Source organism: Excalfactoria chinensis, chromosome 19 (genome assembly GCF_039878825.1).
Source record: "Excalfactoria chinensis isolate bCotChi1 chromosome 19, bCotChi1.hap2, whole genome shotgun sequence".
Classification (NCBI taxonomy): domain Eukaryota; kingdom Metazoa; phylum Chordata; class Aves; order Galliformes; family Phasianidae; genus Excalfactoria; species Excalfactoria chinensis.
In genome coordinates, this window is record NC_092843.1 from 4191005 (window position 1) to 4214406 (window position 23402).

The 23402-nt window shown below is 42.4% G+C and overlaps 1 protein-coding gene across 1 annotated transcript; it reads right to left on the minus strand.

Annotated features, from left to right (window-relative positions):
* Positions 1–73: 73 nt before the first annotated feature.
* Positions 74–23402, minus strand: PITPNA (phosphatidylinositol transfer protein alpha). The gene is made up of 12 exons (XM_072353406.1): positions 23244–23402; positions 18478–18508; positions 12898–13043; positions 12277–12368; positions 8651–8658; positions 7648–7722; positions 7226–7309; positions 6065–6142; positions 5062–5172; positions 4072–4194; positions 3276–3345; positions 74–2917 (listed from the first exon to the last, which is right to left on the minus strand). Exons 1-11 carry the CDS (start codon positions 23261–23263, stop codon positions 3298–3300), a joined length of 816 nt encoding a protein of 271 aa, XP_072209507.1. The 5' UTR covers positions 23264–23402; the 3' UTR covers positions 74–2917; positions 3276–3297.

A 23402-nucleotide genomic window follows, 5' to 3' on the forward strand; every position in this document is an offset into this window, starting at 1 on the left:
CGCAACGAGGGAACGAGCTGCAGCCGCCCCCGCCCCGCAGCCCCCCATAAGAAAAGAGCGAGGAGGCGGAAAGCTCTGTCTAGTATTTTTATTAGATTTCGTTTCCAATATGCCTGTATTGGAAAGATTAGGAGACAAAAAAGGCACAAACTCACATTGAAAGAAAACAACGAGATCATCTAACCCATATCTACGAAGTGTGTGTTTTGCCAAAGGAAAGAGCACAATGAACCCATCAGAACGTGGCGGGGGGGGCCCGGCGGGGATGAACCCAGAGGGGTGGTGCAGCGTGGGGGTGGGAGGAGGTTTGGGGGGAGGGGGGGGGGATGAACGGGCATCGCTGGCACAGCGGGCAGACCCAGGCTGCAGCGAGGTTCCTGCCCCAGCCCGACCCCACGCAGCAGGGATGGGGGCACAGCACAACCGCGGCCCCAAAGCAGAGCAGCAGCCCAGTGAAATACCTCGGAGACACGGCGGGTTGGGGGGGGGGGGGGGGGGGCCGTCTAAAAACCCATCATAGATACAAGCAACCACAATGCTGCGGCACCTTCGCTTTGCTCACCCGTGGGACACAAGCATTGAGAGTGGAAGGTCCCCCCCAGGCTGAGGGGATGCTTGAGCTTGGGATTAAATTGAAAGGGGAAAAGAAAGGGGGAGGAGTGTGACAGGAAGAGTCAGGTTGGAGTTTTCTGCATTTTTTCTCCCAGTTTTGCCACTAATCAGGAAAGCTTTGTGTATAAAAGCTCTTAGGATCAAATCAGAGGATCAAAAAAAAGGATTGCAAGGGTGGAATGTTACAATCTGCTTCCACGGCGATTAGTGGCATCGGATGGAAAGCCTGTTGGGTAACACAAATGTAAAGAACAAGAGTGCTGTGTATTCTCAGGTTGTCCTCAAGCACAAGAATCCCTCAGCAAGTAACTGAGGAACACAAACAAAAATCAGCGCGGAAATCCTCGGTTAAAAATATTTTAAGCTGAAGAAACATGAAAGCGGGGCCGACAGTCCTGGAATAGTTCTGGAACAGCTCTAAGAGATGTCATGAAACACTCTGGTCCCAAATAGCCTTGCAGATTAAAACTGACTATCTTCATCTATTTGACAATAAATTGCAGTTCTGCCTGGTGACATCGCTAAAAATCCCTCATCCCTCCCCAACCCGCAAAGCCATGTGAGGTCACTGAGAAGAGCCTGCCAGAGTTACTGGTACAATTCAGAGCTTATTGCACTTAGACATGAGTAAGGCAAAATAACAAACTAAAAGTAAAGGGATAAACTGCCCCCTCCCCAGAAACCATCCTCTCCCTTCAGAGCATGCACCATCTTTCCTCGCACCAATAAACAGGCCGGATCCTGGCACATCCCTGCTCAGCACAGCCCTGCTGGATCCCACAGGTCATTGCAGGAGCTCCTGCTTGCAGGGACACGAAGGGCTGAAGGAGCTGGATGTAGTGCAAAGTGCCAAACAGACTTCCCAAGGGCGGCAGAACACCTGCGTCTGTCTGGCATTCTGCATTCCCTGTCAGTGCCACCAAATACAGAAGTAGAAGATAAAGCTACTCTTGGGAATCAATAAAACCAAATATTGGGCCTCACGCATAAGCAAGGAAATTCATGTTTTCTCATATGTATTTAATAAAGCAGCATTTCTTTTGATTCCGTTCTGCTTATTTGATTGTCTAAAGCTGATATCAACATACAGATAGTTACAGTAAGGATTTGAGTTCACTGGATACCCAGAGCTCTTCACATCAGTTAGCAGCATCCTCTGCAATTTATAACAACTGACAGATAACTTGGGAAACAACTGCAGGTCTCTCCTAAGTTGCTTTTCTACAGCATGAAGGGAGGTGCTTTAGTCTGTCTTGCAACGGGAAGAGTATTATTGCTGAGCAGAACCACTGACCCAGGCACCTGAATGCATTCAGATACCACAACTTGGCTTGTACAACAGCTTTTTGCTACATTTCAATTTGTCCAGGGAGAATCACACTATTATTAGTCAAAATCATTGAAGTTTTTTTTTTTTAAGTGACAAGAAATACTTAAGTAAAGAACGAACCAGGAAGTTGCAACATACATCAAGCAACTTTTGGTCATTATTCTATAAGACTGACACACACAGCTGAAGGACAACACGGCTACAGGGCCAGAGAGACCATGTATCACTACACTGCAGCTCAGCAGTCACCTGCTGAAGGCCCTTAGCATGGAGATGCTGAGCGTAGCTTCTAATCAGTCTCGAATTCCTGTGTGCTAAGACAGAACGAAGTCATGCCGTGCAGAAGCCACATGTCATGATATATTCATCGCAGACCAAGAATTATATCTGGCTACTCCTGATTATGTATTCAGATCACATGCCATTAAATTTGCTACCCTGGGAGCAAGGGTTAGAGCGTATCATTTTATGGAAGAGTTTTGCACTCTAAAATGCTGACAGTTTCCCTCTCCAAACAGACATTTAAAGAATGGTGAAGGGCTGGGCAGGAACAAAGGTGGCAGTTTATCCCAGTTGGAAAAAAAATAATAATAATTAAAAAAAAAAGAAAAAGAAAAAAAAAATAACAAATCTAAGTCACCACATCACAAGACTATTTTAGCTAAAAATGTCACTTGGAAATCAAACAGGGCCACATGGAAATTGGTCTGAACACAATGAAAAAAAAAGGAGGGAGGAGTCGTAAATACAGCGATCTCTAAGTCACACGTCTCCAAGGAGCTACCTCCTTCATATACGTGCTAACATTGGAGTGCTTAGTACCAGACGGTCTATTTGCTCACAATATTAAAGGGCATCTAGAATTAGCTATGGGAGATTTAAAATCGCCTGCCGATTGGATATAGAAAGGCTTGATCCAGAGATGGTCCGTCAAAGAGTGGATTCCCCAGGCCTTCCTGATGACTGTCTTGCAAACTGAAGTGAAGAGACAACAGGAAGATGTTTTAGAGCTACTCTGGAAGTCACACAAGTGGCTGCCCTAAGCCACGGTCTGTTTCTAAACATCATTAAGAAGCAATGCCACATACATACACTCTAAACATATTTACAAGGGGTTTGCAGTTCCTAAGTGCATTCCAAGTATTTGCAGGCACAACTTACGCTTCAAGTCATGGAAACGTGTATTACAGAAATAAGAACATCAATTAAATCTACAGAAGGTTCCAGAACATTTTTCTCACACTTTTCACCCCAATATTTCTTTAGAACTTTCCTTTGGAATAATTAATTCTGGAAGAAAACAAGAGTTTTGCCAAACTCTCTTGATACCTACAGTGCACAAGGAAGAAGTCATGTTAGTCATCTGCAGCTGTCATTCCTTTCACTGGATCTTTTTCTCTCATCTGAAAGAGGAAAGAAATACCTTTCTCAAGTATTCATTCTCACACGATGCAATCTCTACATTTATTGATGTGGAACAAGTTAAGCATCCCTACTTTATGTAAGACTATTAATAATCATGGCATCACAAAACAGTTCTTGTGATGATGCACATCCAGGAACCATTTCTGGTTAAGCTGCAGGTTTGCTACGGATCTGGAACCAACATCCAAAGGGAAGAATGAATGTGAAATGACAAATACCCTGAGGTGTGAAGGAAGGGAATGGGGCATTGCGGGATAGAAATCATGGAACCAATGGACTCATTAAAATCATATTTGTGTTTCTCATAGTAAGGAACCAGTGATACAGCCCCACTACCTGCTTAGAATACTTGGAGCTAAAAAAGCTTTTAGTGAACTTGTTTTTGGAAACCAGGACAAACACATCCATTCAGATTTAGGCAAGCGCTAAAAGAAAGTATTAAAGTGATAAATAAATCATTGACACTCATACCCTCATTACCTGTGGGTCACTGTGTTTATTGGCTCAACAACAAGTTGAGAAGTCCCTAATGATTAGAAGGAGATGCCACCAAAACTGAGTCATAGCCAATCATTCAAACCACAAGAAGCATGACCTAAATAACAGGAGGACAATAGACACTGTGCTATGACAATGCAGCAGTCTTTGTACTGGATAGAAACAGTTCCCCACACAACCCACACGTGCCCTGCTTTTCCACTGACCTCATCCAGCTGTCTCTTGGTCTCCTCCTCCATCCTACGGATGTCCTCCATAGTCAGATCAACCCACTTATCAAGCCAGCAAAAGAGCTGCCGATGGAAGTTTGTGAAGAGACGCTTTTCTTGCTGCAAAAGGAGGAGGAATAAAACACACAAGCAAGCTTATTCATAGGGCAATTCATATGGATCTACCTATATTTTAACCTTCAGAGATGTGTACCAGCTCCCTAACCTACCTTTCTACATAGCCACCAAAACTGGAGACTGGTGCTAGCTCAGTTTTATATGTTTTAAACATAATATCTAGAAACCCTAATATCCATAATACAAATGCACTTCTTTTTCAAGCCTAGGCTGCAGCCTACACAGTGCCTTGAAAAAAATGAGTGAATTAGTGAACATAGTTTATCAACATGAATTACCAAGGAGTCTCTAGGATCTGAAGTCACGGGCATTTCATGAATATGGATAATCACAGCCTCCAATCCCAAGGCCTGGCTTTCTAGCTGCAGTTCATGGCCTACGAACTCTTCCATACAAAAAACTCTTTTCAGGATACTAATTATTCGTATTTTAAGTTAATGAAGCTCCCAACCATCTGCTTATTTTTTAAACACAGATTCTTCAAGCAGCAGAACGGTAACGGAAAAAGATGTTGTGAGCTCTATGACTTGCCAGAAAAAACCTCAGCTGATTAAGGTCAGATAACTGAAGCTGTAACCATTTCACAACAAAGTCTTGCCCGTGAGCAAAACAGTACAAGAAACAATTCACATAATTACCAACTAACCTTATGTGTGGGTTAGCTACAAATTTAATTCAACTGATTGCAGCATATCAAGCAAAGACTTGACTATATTGCTGAGGTGACATGCAGGTTTCAAGCCAGTATGTCCTGGTAGACTGCACTATTAGAACAAGCTGAGGTGCTAAAGCAGATGGGAGATGAAACACCTAATTTCCACAACTCTCTTCAGCACCAAGCTCACTTACCTTCTGTATAAAGTTCTCAATCTTATTTTGTAGACCCCACCACTTGAACTTGACTGTTACCAGTTTGTAAGCACACATGTATGGACAATCTGTCTGTTTTCCCAGCTCCTTCTGCAAAGATACAAAGACAGTCATTCAGGACTCAGGTCAAATGTTTCCAGGAAAGCAGCTCCTTCAGTCATAACCTACAACTCCTCACAATCATCCTGCAACCTTACACCTAGACTGTCTTTTCTCAAGCAGTTTTGTCACATCTTTGCTCATCCCTTCTGCAGCATACCTAGGAGCACAATGAAAATAAACCCTAGTTACCCCTACAGGTGGACTTTCTTGCATTTTGAGAAGAGACCATTTCTGTATTAAATCTCTGACTTACAAATCTTCACCATTATGATACTTCATTTCCTTAAAAGTCTTTTGACAAAGTCCCTGTCTAAAATGTTTTAGAAACCTATGTAGATTGCATCAGCTGGGTCATCCATGCAATCATGAAGCCTCAAAAAAAACCAACTCCACAGGGTTGATAAGGCAGACTTTCCTCCTTTGTTACAGAAGCTATAGACATTCTTCCCAAGCAGATCACATAAATCCCAACTTCTGTTCTGCATGTATACTAGAGACCAGGCTTGCATACCTGTAGCTCCTCAGATCCCATCTAAAGTCCCTTTTAAATACTGGTATCATGTTTGCCCAAATAGAGTTTCTAGATTACAGGAATTTAAGAGAAAGGTTAAACATTGCTGCTCATAACTCAGCTATTTCATCCTTGAATCCTCTTGGGTGAACCCTTGGGCTGAAGAACAGACAGCTTTGGCATTTTCTTAGAACTTATTCTATTTGTACCTAACTTTTCCATTTCCTTTAACTTCAGAACAGATCATCAGCTGAGGTCAGCATTTCATTCCACTCACGTGAATCAAACACACGACAAACATATCTGTGGCCCCAAACCCCAGTACAGATACAAGCAATCTGATATGGTTCCTGAAGTCACACAACATACCTTCCAGTTGGGACCCAGAGGTCCACGTCCAGTCTTGACAGATTTGAATTTTGCTGGATCTTCCTCTGCCTTGTAATCCTGTTGGACAGACACACGAGATTGAACAAATCAGCCTGCTTTTATCTAGCTGCCTGCAGTCACACAGGATGCATTTTTCAGGTGGGTAAAGATTAACTTCTAGCTGCATTCTCTAGAGCTACCATTTTCAGACTTGAATGTTAGGTTAGGAGCTCTTCAAGGAAACACAGTTCTTCCCCTTGTGCAGTGCCCTAGATATATGTGAAGAAGTGGTATTGAACCAACATGACCATTGTAAGAATGCCTTTGTAGTAACACCAGCAAAAGACAAACTCACAGGATAGGCTTCCTGCAATTGCTTTTCTTTGGAAGCTAAATACAGCTGCTGCAAGACACAGTTATGCACTCCAGAGCTGTGGTATCTACTATTTTTCACAGCACCATGAGTATGATGATCCTGTACTGCACACCAGGTAACCAGCACAGTTAATCTCACAACCACTACCAAAAAGAAAGAGGCATTAGTTATGCCTCCTATTGCAGAGCAAATGCTTTGCAGCTTCTCTTCACCCACGTGGATTAACACCAAGGCGTGTATCCGATCCCTACCTCCATTTCAACTGAAATGAAAACAAACTCAAAGCGTCATCTGTTTAGCATGAGAAGTGATGAATCAGAGGCATCTTCTTCAAGAGTCTTCTGCTTCAGATAAACTCTTATTTGCTCTCTGACAGCACTGAATTCAGAGAAGTTTGTACTTGCAGATATACCTTAATAACAGTCTAATCTACTGGAAATCAGAGGCTACTTGTGTGCTACCAATTCATCTTTATTGGAAAGAAAAACTGAAAATACTGGATCTCCTTTAACACCAAAGGGCAACTTTGTGAGCAGGTTGATTAGCCATATTTGAACTGTATTCAGAAATACTAATTAGGTAAACCTCAAATAGCATTCCACTTTTACACATGTTGGTTATTTGGGGGGTTTTGGCTGTTTTCTTCTAGTAGAGTACAGAAACATCCCTTAGCTTATTATAGTATCCATAGTGATTCTTTGAATGAAGTAAACACAGTTTTACACATGATCCCTCTTTTAGCACAAGGCCTCCCACACCAGGGAGCTCTTACCCACCTACCATACCTTGGGAAGTACTTGAGATCGATCAGCAATATCTATGTAAATAGCTTCTACATTCTTCCATACATCTGGATCCAGTGTATGAACCTACAGTGAAAGCACAAGACTGATGTTATTGATTCAGCACAGAGCACTCCCATTCTGAGGCAATAAAAACCATATGGAGAGGCAGACATTGACTGCTCCCCTTTCATGTACACAGAGAGCACATTGCAGTAAACATTCAATATGTTGTAAGGAAGCAAAGGTGTTCACAAAGAACAAGTGTTTGGGGACAATTTAGCATATAAGTAGGAGTTTCTGCTTTCCTAGTGCAACATGCACTTCCAATCCAGGAGCACTTCAAATAGTTCCAAGCAGCAAGCCTCTAATCTAGCAAGGAAAGCATATTAGACATGAATAAAATACATGACACAAGTACTTACATTTTCTTGCGTTCCAAGATCTGATTTATGCCAGGTTTCAATTTTGATCAGGAAGTCATCCTTCATATATTCATTCTGTCATCAAAATAAAGCTTCCTGTTATCCTTGCATATATAACTTGTCTTCTTATTAGCTATGTAAGCAGCAGGAAAGTCAACTCAATGTGTTAAAACTTGACTGGAGTTTGACTTAGGGAACATTAGATTTAGCTTTAAACACATCTTCTTTTTAGCAAAGTTGTTTGATCAACAAATAACATAAGATCAAACAAACCTCAAGTTGTTCAATGAAAAATAAAAGCTAAAGCTCCATCGTTTTAGTGAAATGTTTTGAGCTTTCCCCCTATGTATGAAAAGCTTTTACTTGAAGGGGAATTTCTGCCACTCTAAATACAGTTTAAAAGGGGTAAAATTAATCAGGCAGAAACAGTCTTTTCAAATACAATATTGCTCTAGCACTGAGTATACATTTGGATGCAATTCTTCAATATTAAACTGATGTGTTGAAAACTTTTCACACTGGGAAAGGAAGGGACAAGAAGCACAGTTCTCCCAAGCAAAAAAACTTTCCATTTCTCATTATCACTGTGAGCAGAAGAGGACTTCCAAAAGCAACCCTATCAAGGGATTAGAAATAAAAAGAAGCCTCTGAAACACTCAGCGTGTAAAAAGAAAATAGCAAATTCAGAAGACAGATTGCTTGGACATCATGTCACAAGCTAGCTCTTCTTTTTTAAACAATTTACTTGGGCAATGGTAATTTCACGTGTGTAAAGATGAGATATGTTGAAGTAAAGAAGAATCTCTGTCCACTGTTATGAAGACTCTGTGGATGTGCCACAGTCAGGAAGGGGGACGAGGGGGAGGTGGAATCTAACCTACATGGTTGTACAAGAAAAGCTAGAATGCCCTTAGCTCAAGCTAAAGAGCATTTTCTACCCAGAATGCTTCATTTTCAGATGTTACAAGTGCTTCCACAGATCATCAGTAAAAACAATACTTACTGTAATAACTGGTCCAAGAAATCAACACATGAAAAGAAAGAGATACAGTACTTTAGTGAAAAAAAAACATGCAACAACCATCACCCTCCTCCCACTATCAGCAAAACAGGGGCACTTTAGCTTCCCAGCTTCAGCTTGAGCAGCAGACACTATGGAAGTAAAAAAACAACCCTAGAAGTACAAATAAATCAATTAATTAAATAGTAAACTTCACCCCCTTCTCCTCTGGAAATTCTCAGACTTGGAGACACCCAGAGGAGCAGCAATTAATTATGTACTGCCACTTCTGCTCTCTGGAGTACAGCCAGCTGGATGAGAAGATGGAATAAGTTTGTTCAGCTGACGGCATTTTACCAATCCTTTCTCAGCTTGCAGATAAGAAACCTCTTGCAGTTCTGAAGTGAACACACGCTGGATTTCAGGCCAGTGCAGACCTCATCACTCCTGCATGCAGTAACCAGACCCGACCCTCTGCATCTCTACTGCTCGTGGTAACTGAACTCCCTGGATAGTAAGGCTCAATTATTCAACACAGAATAGCAATTAAAGATCCTGTAACAGACAGCATCCGTCCTACCTGAGCCATCACAGTATGTTAACAATTCGACTCTAAGAATGTTTGAAGCTGGTATTGAACTTCGGTGGTTTGTTCTGAAGTTTGACATGAAGACTTCACTAAGAAGTAATTTTGTTGCAAATACATTGTTTGAATTTATGAGTTTCCAACCTGACATACTGTAAACAGTATCTTATCACCTATCACACACATCCAACTCTCCTAATTGCCTATGCTTGGGCCTTGGGCTGCTTTAAAACCCTTAGCCCTTTGAAAACTTCTTTTTACAGAAGGCTGATTATTTGGGTTGATGTGTTGGGGTGTTGAGAGAGGACAAGCAAGCAAAACTGAAGCTAATTTTTAAAAGGCTGAATCTCATCTTAAAGAAAACTTCATTCTCTCCTGCTGGTCCACATGAAACACTGAATAAACCAGCAATAATAAGACAGAGCCTTCCCACCTTCCCATGACAACCTGCTTTTCCATGGCTATGCAACATAATTAGCAGCTGTTTGAAAAGATATTTGTTTTCCTTCCTAATTTCTTCCTCTATATGGAAGATTTCTCATTTGTACGGTGAACAAATGAACGTCTTCAGAAATAGACATTAGAACTTAGATGCTTGAATTGCTGTGAATGAGACCTGAATCTGAGGTGGCACAGCAATTGTGCCTACACATTCCTGCTTCAGTTATAACTGTTGGGTTTCTTGACATTTGACCATAGAAAACTCATGCTGACACACAGAAGAGTGGATCGCATCAAACTGCTTTTCTAAAAGCATTTAAATGACACCAATATCTAAGTCAGACTGCAGGAAAGAACCAAAACTACCATTCTCCTTGGCACCAGCCCATTCAAAGCACTTGAAAACAACTCACTACAGTGCAAACAGCACACAGAACTGCAGGAAGTTACCAGAGAGGCATTTCAGTTCCCTCAATCTGCAGCACTTCTTTGAGAATGTTATATAAATATGCATATTAAAGTAGTAACAGCTTTTCTGAGGATATAACACAAAATGTAAGGCTGACCAACTTGTATATTAAAAAAAGTAATAATACTGTGATGCACCATTAATAAAAAGTACTGTTTTATTCAAACTTAAAAGGCTGCACGCAATGGCTTGTGTGCAAGTAAGTGTTCCAGAGTACAGGACACTCATATTACCTTGGTGCAGGAGGACACAAGAAGTATCACTAAGTCCTACACTGTCAAACCAGGTTTAGTTCTTCATGCACCCCTGGCTATTCAGCTTCAAATTCCACTGAGAGGACTGAAAGCTGTTCTAGTTGCTGTAAACCAGCACAGCGCTTCGTATTGAACAAAGACTCACACGAGGCCACCACCACTAGCCAGCAGCACAAATACCTGCATGTACAATGACAATGCAAAAGGCAGCCCACACCACGCACATGGTGGTTTCTTCCCTCCTGCCCAACATTAGCAAGTGAAGGTTTCTGCAACATTTCTGAGCTTTTCTTGATTCATGTCACGCTGCCAAATATTCTAAACAGATTTTTCAGCCTCCGCATAAAAAGCTGCCTTCTGCTCCAACCCCCACATCAATACACTTTCTATCTCATATTATATGGGTGTTTATTACAGTTAAGGTTTTCTTATTTATTTATTCATTTGTTACACCGTTATTTCTAGCATACTGAAAACCTAAACTTCTGTTGACTGTGATAGGAAGTCTTGAATGTGATTTTGTTATCATATTTCTTCTGCTTAAGCAAAATTTCGGCAGTGTGGAATTGCAGGAGAAGCAGCTAGGAATAAGAAAACATGATAACTGTACACCTTTGTAGCAGAAACAGGTGGAGAAGAAAAGGAGGAGGGGAATATAGGTAGGTTTTATGTCTAACAAAAAATCTACTGAAGTCAACTTGGAGCTACTTTTACAGTTTAAAGAATTGGAAAGAACTGTTCGAGTTTAAAGCAGTTCAATGTACTTAGCATGGAAATAAACTTGGTACCTACCAGCTAATTTAAGTAATATGCAGAAAGAAAACACCACAAAAGCGAGAAAGCTGGGTTGCAAATAAATGTGCTTCAGCATAATGAATGATGTGACACATTAAAACCTCATTCTGAAGATGATGGTAGTAACTGAACTTTGCATTTGAAACATCTACTCCGCTGTCACTGCTGTAGGCAAATTCCTGTACTAAAGTAATACTAACCTCTCCCACCACAAAGCTTTTTCTTTCTTTTAAAACAGTTCATTTCAAATTCTCTTCAGTAAGCAGCTGGAAAAAATATGTGTTTCTATAACGAGTTTCAAGAACAGTTGAAGGTTTTAAGTTTACTGTTCCAGTTGCAATTGCATCTCTGCCGAATAGCAGAAAATGTATCCTTCAAAAATACAACCATAAGTTCAGAGACAAAGTTGCAAGTCCCACAGCAGCAACAGTCTGAGAAACAGTAGCGGTCAAAGACTGAAGCTGACAACTTCAGAGAGTAAATAAAACATCCCAGCACTTCGCACAGCCCCAAGGGCCTCAACCCGGAGTTACAATGTACACTTGCTGGATGATCTCTGGATATGTGTCAAGGTCCCACCCTTAAAGCAACTGTAGCATTACCCGTTCATCCTTCACTAATCTCAGATTCTACAGTTGAGAAAATATCAACTACTGACATCAAACAGCACTAAAGAGACAATCCCTGCTTCTCCCTCACATCTTTCTTTTCCTCATTTTTTTTTTTTCCACCAGACTATGCTGTGCTCGAGTACAGAAAACTCCTTATGCATCCATTTCGCTAGTATTGCACAGTTGTTTCTTTGGTAGGAATGACACCCCTCTCTTGTTCTGCTTTTTTCCAGTACTGAAGTGACTGTACACACACTGTCATTCGCTAGAAGCACAGCAGACACAGAGCTTTCTTTCAGCTCTGCAGCCCTGTATTTTGCTTTTCCTGACCACAGAAGGGATGTAAAGTATAGGAATCTAAAATCTGAAACAGTTTCCTGCCTCCTTCCCTCTTCCTTCCTACCCACCCAAAACCAACCTACCAAAAAAAGACCCAGAAGTCAGTAATCCACAGCCCTTCCCCACACACTCACCAGTTCTGCAGTAGGGATAGGCATTCCATGCTTTTTCATGTATATTCAGAGCTCCTTCAGGGGCCAGCATTCTCACAAATGTTGGCACTTTGCTGCAAAATTTGGAAACAGGAAGAAAAGCTTCGATGAGAACTGCATGCAGCAGAGCTCTGACCCAGACACCCCGAGATGTGCAGAACATCACCTGAAATACAGATCCTAGAGACTCATACACTGGTAGAACTGGGGTTCTCCTCAGCCCCAATGCTATGATTTCCAGAGACTGATGGCTAAGTTAATCTAAAGCTTATTTACATAAGAAAGGAGGAATAATAATAATAATAATAATAATAATAATAATAATAATAATAATAATAATATAGGCTGAGCACAGGTAGATATCAAGGAAGCAGACCAGATTTTCCTGAGAACAGACACAACTGCTACAGCAGCAGGTGGGTGTTCCAGTGATGCTCACTTCCAGCTGTACCATAAGCCAGCTGCTGTTATGCTCTACCTTCCTTCCATGCCCTTCAGCCTTTACACAATCCATAGTTAACACAGTTGCTGCAATCCCATCCCATCTTCCTCCAGTTGCTTTTGCCTTTTTATCCTGCTTGCCTCTGGGAATGCTTCACATACCTCTGTAAGTGGTAGATCTTGTGTGTGTACTGCCCACGCTCTCCATCTCTCTCATAGGGTTCATTCACCAGGACCTCTACTCCTTCACCTCCACCAGTTTCATTTTTACTGGCTTCTGCCACAGAATACAGCTGCCCCACTTGATACTAAGAAAGTTAAAGACATGTTATTGTGGTTGCTATAATACAGCAGAAGTTATAGTAATCTTATCAGAAGAAATCAAGGATGAATTTATTTTCTTGGGAGAAGGCAGGGAAAAGGACACCCACCTGTGTGCCCAGATAAGCATCTCATGTAATTTCATGTTAATATAAAAAAAACCTGAGTGGTAGTAAGGAGAAAAGCACTGCTGATAAGAGAGCTACCCCTTAACCCTTAAATCTCAAACTCAGAACCAACACAAACTTAAGAAAACATAAAATGGATGAAAGGAGCATCAGGACAAAACTGAAAGAAAATATGAGATATCAGGGATTCAGTAGCATATGTTCTGGTTGGTAATAATAATGCATTTTTTTTCTTCTCAATTGCCTTGATCCAAACCCAAATGATCTCCTCAATTAGCAAACTCATTCTGAAAACTTTATTTAATGAAATAACATGTAGTGACCCACATGACCCATGCTGCCACTGTACTCCTACTATTTTTCCTACTAACTTTGTTTAGTGTGGGGTTTTGGTTTGGTTTCCCCTCTGTGTCACACTTCCTATTAGTCAGGAGCATTGAGCCACTAACAGGGAAAGAACTATTGCAACATACAGTAAAACTCTTACCTTTAAGATCATTTTTAGCCATTTACAGGCGCTCTCATGGCCATGTTAGTTCTCAGAAATCACTCACACTACTTCCTGCTATACGATCTCTTTCAGAAGAATTATCCACATGTTTCAGAGGGAAGAGCAGAAGAAAATCGAGAATGTGAAGAAGAGAGAACATTCTCTCATCCGCAAAGATGTGGAGACTGATATGCTCTTACCTCCAGCTAAGGAGGATGCAGAGCTCAAAAGAAACATGGTGCAAAGAGGGAAAATCATGCAGAGCTTTTTGAAGAAAAGTTAGGTGAGCAGACAAGGTCTGAGTATGAAGTTAAAACAAAAGGTTGAAGTTTCCAGAACACAAAAGCAACCAAAACAACTGTTGCCAATGGCAGTACAGGGAGCCTGTGTGAAAGGGTAAACCACAGAGATAGACATCAGAAGTTCAGGGACAAAAAGAAAAATAAATAAATAAATAACCTGAAAACTTTATCACAAAGCAATGGAATGCTGCTTAGGCCTTCTCTCATCTCCATAGAACAAGGCTGCGCACAAAGAATCAGGAATGGCACACTGTACATGGGAACTCAAGCTGGAAAAGTGGGATATTACTCAGAGCTGACAACCCAGAAATGCATCTCTAGGCTGACATATCTTCAGGAAGAAGGAAGATACCTCCAATGGTTAAGTTTTAATGTCAGAGGATCTAAAATAAAAATAGAACCCAAGTTCTACAGCATTTTGCACCATCTAGTGCTAATAAACACTATATTTCCAAGAAAACACTCCTATTGGGAGAGAAGAGATACACCAAAGGTATAATGTTAGATATCCTGGCCTCAGCTAACCTGGAGCAAAGCAAAAAGCACATCAGAGGGACTTAAACAAGAGCTCTATGTAGACTCGTACTCACCACAGAAGCATATTAGGAAATCTAACAGGTAGTCAGCCTATCAGGAGAAAGGAAAAAGAAGGAAAAGCATTCATCCAACAGAAGTAGTCTATAGCAGACCATCTCCTCCTAGCTCAGAGCAGCAGCTCTGCTGCATCTCTCCAGAAGGAACAGGCCTGGGCTGTACAAGCACCCTTCACTTGGCTGGATGGTTCTTGCACTGACACCAGCAGATTGGGTTTCAGTCTGAATTTTGGATTGCAGTGTAACTCTCTGCCCTCTGACATTTCCTTATGACTCCCTGCAGATGACCCACAGAGAACAGAACACTCACCTTCCTTCAGAAGAGCAAAACATAAGAGTTGTGAAATCTCAGAAGTTGACTTAGTAGGGGAAAAGCCACACGTACACTTATGCAGAGGAGAACATGAGTTTGGCAACTGCAGCACTAGAGGGGCAGACTGCTTTGCAGCAAGTCTCAGGACAGGTCTCCAGAGGCACAAACTAATTCCTCTTAGTAACAGTTTCTCATTCATTCCTTCTCCCTCTTAAATACATGGGTCAAAGTTCAGACTCTTAAGAGGATAAGCCCTTTGGTTTGGCATCTTCAACATTTAATCTTCACCATTATTTCTGATCCTTTAATCGCATTGATAGAAGAGGAAAAGGCCCAGATAAAACTGTCCCAATGAACATCTGCTTGTGAAAATTAACAGGAAAAAATGGATTCTGGCTCCATGAAGAACAGAGCATCAGACAGACATATCCTTTCAGCCCTGAAACACCTCTCCTGCAGGAAGTCACCGCCCTCAATGCGTGTCACAACACCTCTTACAGAGCAGACAGCATATCTTCTTCACACCGCATTTCATTTGGAAGGCTTGATCTCAAAGTAGCCATCTTCAAGAACAGTTATTTTCCTGAAAGCAGCTTTGAAAACAATTAATAAATAAGAGTCTTTTGTGCTTGGCAAGCTCTTTCCCATGTGAGAGGAACAAAGAGGCAGCACAGAATGTGTACACACAGCTCTAATCCATACCAGCATTTCCAAGTGGCAGCTGGCGAGACACCCACACAGCAGCTCAAGACCATGCTCTCAAAGTTGGCACTGTGCAACACAGTGTTGGTCAGAGAACAGAAGAGTATAGGTAATGACCTAAGATATAACAAGATATTTAACTTTTTTTTGCTCCTTGTAGTGCAAGAATGTATGAAATAACACAGAAGAGCAGCTTGCAGCCTGCACTTACGCAGGACCAAATTTTGGCAGAGTTTCCTAGCAGAAGACAGTTTGCTATGATCTAACTCCTACATCCCAGCCTTCAAGTTTTAGTCATCACCAGGGACTCTCTTGCACTGTTTTATCCCCATCTTAGCAGTTACACAGCTAACTATTTTCCACTGAGCTCTGAATTTATTAAGTTAACACCTCTCCATTATCTTCTTGACCACTGGTTTTCTCTTGAATTCCTTACTATCAACTGATAGCTCCATCTACTAGGGGTGAAAAAGACTGAACAGAGAATCCCTGGCATATCATGGAGCAACACAGAAGACTGCCTCAGCCCTATCACAATGCCTTAAAGACACAACTGTTTTCAATCTCTACATTATGTATGAGCACCATACTTCCAGCAACAATTTGCATGCTGAAGGAGTGAACTTCTCAGACTGTCAAGCAAAAATTCCTCCTATTACATCTCCTAGAGACAGAAATGCTTAATGAGAAGCTGCGCAGCAAAGAGCTACAACAAGTCTCCAGAGCCCTGCTCAGAGTTTTGCAAGCAAAGAAATTATTGAAGGCAACTAAGTTGTAACATCTGTTCTGCAGTACAGACAACAGCATAGTGACCAAGTGATGCACAGATGTGTCAGCATCTCTCTGCATGGGAAGGAGGATGAAAATACACAGCCCCAAAGCAGTAGTCATCCTTTCAGTCAATATGGAAATGAACTTTCTTCTTAAGTGTGCCTTTAAAACTACCATACAATGCCAGTGCATGTGCAAAGCTAAGTGAATGTAAGAACTTTCTGCTTAGGGAACTGTTTCCTGATACCTAGCCTACAGATCACATGAGAACTACAAGATCTTAGAAAGGGAACACAGTAACAATATACAAGCTTGGGGAAAAAACAGCATTGAGTAAGTTGGTGGATTTTTCCACGTCCCAGCATACTAAGGTGTTCCCTCTAGAATTCTCATCTCTTCCAACAGCATTTGCACTGCATTTTACAGACTTTTCACTATGTTACTCAACTCTCTGGAACTCCTTGTATCCAGAGGAAATGAATGACCTAAGAGCATCCTCTGAGAAGGAGGCTGCAAGAGAGCAACGCAATTACATACTGCCTGATAGCCCAGTTCGCACAGAAGCAGCCTGAACACAAGGCTGAAAACATGCCTGGCACTGAACAGCCAGCAAGGGAGGGAAAAGAGCATAGTGAGGGACTCGCTTTAACTGGATGAAGTTTAATCCCAGTATCAGAGAACTTGGAAAAATCCTGTGCTGGGTTCCATCCAATCTAACCCCCTCAAAGAAACAATCTGTATACTGATGCTATAACTTGCTCATTCCACAGCTTGATACCTAGGGGCATATCACTATGAGGCAGGGCTCCTGCTAAGGTCTTCCATTTGTTGAGCTCTGCAGTACCTTATTATTTAGACACAGCTTTCTCAAACACTTCCTCTGCCGCTTGCAAGTTTGCATCCCTTGTTTACCTGCTGAAGTTTGTGTTAGTCCATCTTTGGTCAAGGACTCCCTCACACAAGCAGCATTCAGGCACAGCAGAAGATCTAAATAAACCTACCTAATATTTCAGTAAAGCTTCTGATAGAATTGCTCGAAACAGAATCATGCAGAAAACATATCAGCTATAGGTAAGGAGTACATGGCAGACATTTGGTATGTCCCAATCCCGCACCAAGATAACATGCAGACATAAAATCACTTTGGTGACAAGCCTAGGCTGCCATCAACATGTGATGCCTGGTCAGAGCAGACTGAGCCATAGGAATATGAAACTCAGCTTAGATGTTGCTTTCTTTTTTTACTAAGCAGCCTCACAGCTGCTGAAATACATGGCACCAAGTCCTGAAGTGTGCTCTGTCAAAATAGTATGGAACTGACAAATGCTTAATACAGTGCTGCCATGATCCAGCTTACCATTCTTTGTACTATAACCAGGGAAAAAAGACAAACAAGAGTCCTGTTATTGCAGCTCCTCCTAAGAATTAGAGCAGAACTCACAAAAAACCAAACCAAAACAAGAACAACAACCTTTATACAGTCAGATACCCTGCAAGAGTAGCGTTCAATGTAGAAGAGGAAAGGGAAGCTGCAACTCTCAGAGAAAAGAGCAGAGAATCAGCTACAGATTCTGCACAGCTATCCCATGGCTAGCTCAGCAATCAAAATCACTGCCTGATTATAAATGACATTTCTCCTTTCAATTAGAGCTTTACATAAAGAACAAGAAAGCTTTCTTTCTGCAAGATCTAGAGAAGAGTTTTTAAAAGTGTTATGATGTAACGATACAACCTTCCTTTTGCTATACCACCCTCACAAAACAGAAGACATTGATTTCAATTCACAAAGAGTTCCAGGAAAACACAGACCAAAGCGTAATTTAAATTTCTATTAAAGCATTCTCTTCATGTTAAAGAAAAAGAACAATTGCATTAATCAAAAGGAAACCACTTCAGAACAGTCTGACAAGTCAAGATTTATCATAATATCTGAGCGTGCTTCATACCTCAGCCTTAAGAAATGATATTATTTGGTCAAAACACAGTGAGTGAGTTAAGATCATACAGAAGTTCTGAGGTCAGCTGTATCTGTTTCATGCATTTTCCAGCTTTTGTTCAAACTCCTTTGAACACAAGTTTATTTACAGTCCTATAGAAAGGAAGCAGCAAGAAAAAGACTTACCTCCTCCACAGACACAGGCAGGATAACACGGCTAAAAGAGAACACAGAGACAGAAAGTTAACAAATACAGCTATAAAACATAGAGGACACATTTCTCACAGCAACAACCATACAGCTCTCCTTTCCCCGCATTACCACAGTGTCCACCTAGTACCAGCACCCCTAGCACTTGCTCTTTACTTTCAAGACTATTTAGGTAACAACCTCAAAGAAAATCAATGATATGATCTAGTGTAACTGCAGCCCTATGCCACAACTACCAGTAATATCTTAATACCCTGCAAGTCCATACAGAATCAAAATGGTTGCATGTTCCTTCTCACGACATCCTTTCAACAGTCACGTCTTAATCCTCTCCAAGTTGCTGAAGAGTGTTGCTAAGTGCTTCAAGAGTTTTGAACAGATTTGTCTTAGTTACAAGTCACGGCAGGATTTGTTTATACGTCCTATCCCGTAGGAAGGAACACCAAATAGAGAAGTACATGGAAGGCTTTCTTAGAGCTGACTGCGAAGGAAGGCGCCGCCATTTCTATATATGAGTCACCGTGGTTTCCTGAATGCCTCTTTGAATCAACTGACTGAGTTCTGGCTTGTTTTGCTCTGTAGACCACTGTGATTCCTTGAAAACAGAAGAATAAACCCAAACTCAAAGCTGGCAGATGAATGAACTTTAAGGCACTTTTATAAAAAGTATTTTTTGGGGTTTTTTTCCCCCTCTGAAATTAGATTTGAGTTCAACTTCTGCTTTCAGCAAGGATGATGTTGAAACAGGGAACCAGAGCGAGGCACAGATACGAAATGGCCACAGTTACCATGAGTAGATGAAATCTCATTTCCTCCTGAATTACTCTCACGGAAATTAGGATATATTGGGATTACAATAAAAGTCCATTATATGAATAACTGTTGTTTTTTTTTTTAGCACAACTGGTGAAAATTGAACATTTTTTCCTACACTGTAGGAATGTTACCAGCAAGATACCATGAAAGAAACTGAAAGAGGGGCAAAAGTTTAGAGATTTTGCAAGATTTCTAATGACAGCAATGCTTTATGCTGGCTGCAGAGTATGGTAGGAAGAGCTACTGAGAATTGCAGATGAAGATCAGCATCAATAGAAGATGAATAATACATTATAGGCATTCATTTTCCCCAACACATGGGGTAACGAGCCCCAACTAAGCCATCACCAACATTGATCTTGATGCTGCTTTGGGAAAGCATCTGAACCTAGCAGTTAGATGAAACATCAGAAACTGAAGCACACTGCATACACAAAACATAAATGACAGTTATGTCACTGTAATCTCTCATGTATCAGTGCCTCGAATCCTGTACACAGACCTGATCACCTCACCTCAAAGAAGGTACAGAACAAACTTTTTCTCCCCCTTCATTTATGTGAGATGGGAAAAAGCTTCTGTGTGACAACAGAGCAGTTGTATGAGGCCCTTCATCTTAGGAGAAAGGACAGTCAGGGGGTTAAGATAAGGTAGTGTTACAGAGCCACCAATGGTGCTGGAAAGTGAATGGAGAAGGAATGATTATGTCTTACGACAGGAACCCAGGTCAGAATAAAAATCATTAGGTAACAGATTTTAAACCAATCAAGTGTACTTCGTTACATCATGCATATTAAGCTATGCGATTCCTTGCCGAACACAAGAAGCATCAGCAATTGTAAAATGGGATTTGAACAGTTCATCGAAGGTCACATGCCACTTCCTGGAAGGATACACTGAAGAATGATCGCTTCACTCAGTATTTAGACGTTGTTTCATGCTAGAAGGCAAGATGGAAGAGGACTGTTGGTCCAATTCAGTACGGTATTCCTTACGTAAGGGAGAAGTTTACAATGGGAAAATGGCTTGCCACAGGTAGCCCATGCCAACAAATGTGGCATTGATTAGTTAGAGGATTAAAAGAAGAGGAATAGGATAAGCAAAGGCGAAAAAGTGAGGAGTGAGGAAGAAAAAGTGATGCTGGAATGGATTTCAAATATTGCCTTTTGAAGACCCGGCATAAAAAGACTGATGTAAGCTAATGAAATTTTATGTAAGAAATCGAAAAGCTACATCTGAATATTGTCTTACAGCTTGATGTTCACCAATGGAGAAACAGAAACACAGAGAAGTAGAGTAGTTTGCAGGATGACCAACATTTATAGGTCATCAAGTGATAAAAGAGGAAGAGAACTACTCTATAGGATCCAGAGAAAAAGCCTCCCAGGAGCAGCAGGAGGAACAAAGACTCCCAAGTTTGGGGCAGAGATGGATCAAATGATGAGAAATGATGATGGTGTGGTTGCCTGCCACACCAAGGGCAGGAAAACAGAGAACACCGAAGATGCCTCCTAAATTAAAATATGCCTCAACTGACAGCAAAGGGAAGTTCTGCTGCAGAGAAGGTCAGTGCTATTATCGTCACTTTGCAGGAAAGGGAAGCAAGACTCCATGCTCAGATTCTCCTCAAGGTCTCTGATGCAGTTTAAATCCAAACAGAGACAGTAGCCAAGCATGCAAGACCTCAGCCAGCATTTATGAACCTTGCAAGCAAGCAGGCAAACAACCATAAAGCTTATCTGGAACATGGCTAGGTATAAATGAAAGATAAGCCCAAAAGACTATTAGGGAATCAAATGAAAACTTTAAAGCTACCACTGCATAACCATCAGTAAAAGAAGCTGCAAAGAAAGGACAGATGATGCAGACTGACAATAAAAGATGTGACACCGCTTTGTGTTATATTGCTCTATATCCACAATGTCTCCTCAAATACCTCTGGAACACACAGTAAGACCCATTTGATTTAGTAGGGAAGGGTCACAGAGATGGAGGAATAATCCACTCGGGTGACACAGCTGCAGCTCACTTAGATTTTTATCACTTATGCTGGGTAGGCAGCGAGGTACCTGTATGTACCAGCAATAGGGAATGGCTTTGAGTATCCAGGTCATGCCAACACAAGTAGTTTCCTTACGCCATGAGCAATTCTTACCCAGAACATAAGATAAGTCTAAAAACATCTCCAATAGCATGCAAAATGGGCAACTTTTTACATACAACGTCAAGGAAAACTAACAAACACCAGCACCAACAGTGTCAACTCAAAACACAAAACTGCTGGAGCTAGTTGGGCATCCCAAGCAGTGAGGAATAAAGGCACATATTCACTAGTTGGGCATCCCAAGCAGTGAGGAATAAAGGCACTGTTCAACCTTGAGTGTCCTTAGAGCCAGCAAAGGTATTTTGATCTGGTGGTGTAAATGCTAACTCCAAGTAAAATGGAAGTCTTTTGGAAGTCCTCCTCCTCAAAATTAACTTCTCTTATGCTCAAAAGTCTGAACATGTTAAATACATACATTTCATCTTTAACAGATGCCCTACAGGGAGCACAGCTCACTGGCAAGGGAGCTTTACTGCAGTACAGGACAAGAAATTTAAACTCTAAGCAGAAGCATGAAAACAGATATATGGACTTGAGCAGAAATAAACCAGACAGGTGCTCTTAAAGGCAAAGCACCTTTACTGACTAAATTTATAGGAAAACATCAACAAAATAGATTCTAGAGAAGACATTACTTCTCGTGCATCTGAAACCAGGTGCTCAGCTGTGCTTCTGTCTACAAGCACTACAGAAGGTAACACTGCCCCTGTGTTACATAGACCAGTCCTTGAATTCTACGCCCCTATTGCTGGATAAAAATAGCGAGGGTTTAAAGATCAGCAAAAAGAAATAAAAAGAAAGAAGTTAGTCAAGCTTCAAGACAACTGTAAGGATCAGTACAACATTCAATAGAGTCCTAATATTTAGATCCAGACCAGGTTTGTGATCTGGCAAAGCTGCTCTAAGGAAGACACCGTCACACAGGTAAATATGTCTAAGAGAAGAACTGAAAACACACTTTATCATTAGGATCACAGCTATTTTCCATAAGGAAAAGGGTGGAGGGGGAAGTGAGGGGGAGGGAGGGAGGGAAGATGTGCAGCAGTTGGCACAGCCTGAAGACAGCCAGCCAAAGTGCACCGGTCCAAAGGAGCTTTGGACCGTACCATGTCGGCATGCATAAAGGCGCTGAACAAAAGACTTCAGGAGCAGCAGTATGACTAATTGCAACACACCGCTGGGACGGATCCACCAGGCTGCTTTCTACCTCTCAATTTTCCACCGCGAGGCAGAAAACTGCAGCAGCCTCGGGGAACTGCAAGGTGAGGGCTGCACACCAAACATTCCGGCTCTCAGCTTGAGTTGCCTCAGCTGGAGTTTCTAGCCAGCAGTTACGCTGCTAACGGAGAGGAGGGGGATAAAAACCGACGGGAGGAGGGGAGGGGGGGGGAGGTGGAAATCGCCAACACCGCAGCATCCCATTGAAACGCCGTCCCCATCCCCAGCGGCGACAAACGGCTCCAAAGGCCGCTGCGAACACCCGCACCGCCGGTGGTGTTCGCAGGGGGGTCACCGCGATCCGGACCCCCCCCCCCCCAGTGCAGAGCCGCAGCGGTACCCAAGCGGAGAGCACCCCCCGCTCCGAGCCGCCCTCAGCCCGCTGTGACCTTCACTCCCGCCACCCCCGGCGGCGCCGCGGCCCTCACGCAGCTCCCCCCCGCCCCCACCTCAACCCGCAGTGCGGGGCCGAGCCGCCCCCGCGCCTCCTCACAGCGCCAGGCCCGGGGGGAGCGGGTGGGGGGGGGGGTGACCGGAGGACAAGCGAGGGGGCGAGGAGAAGGGAAAAGGAGTCGGGGGAAAGAAGGCCGCCCGCAACACTCACTATTCCTTGATGAGCACCATGGCGGCGCCTCCCGCCCGGGACGGCCCCGCTGAAGGTGACAGGCGCCTCCCGGCCGCTCCGCTGGACCGCGCCGCACCGGGACGGGAGGGGGGGGGGGGGCAGGGCGGCGGGAGCAGGGGCGGGGCGTTTCTGCGGCAA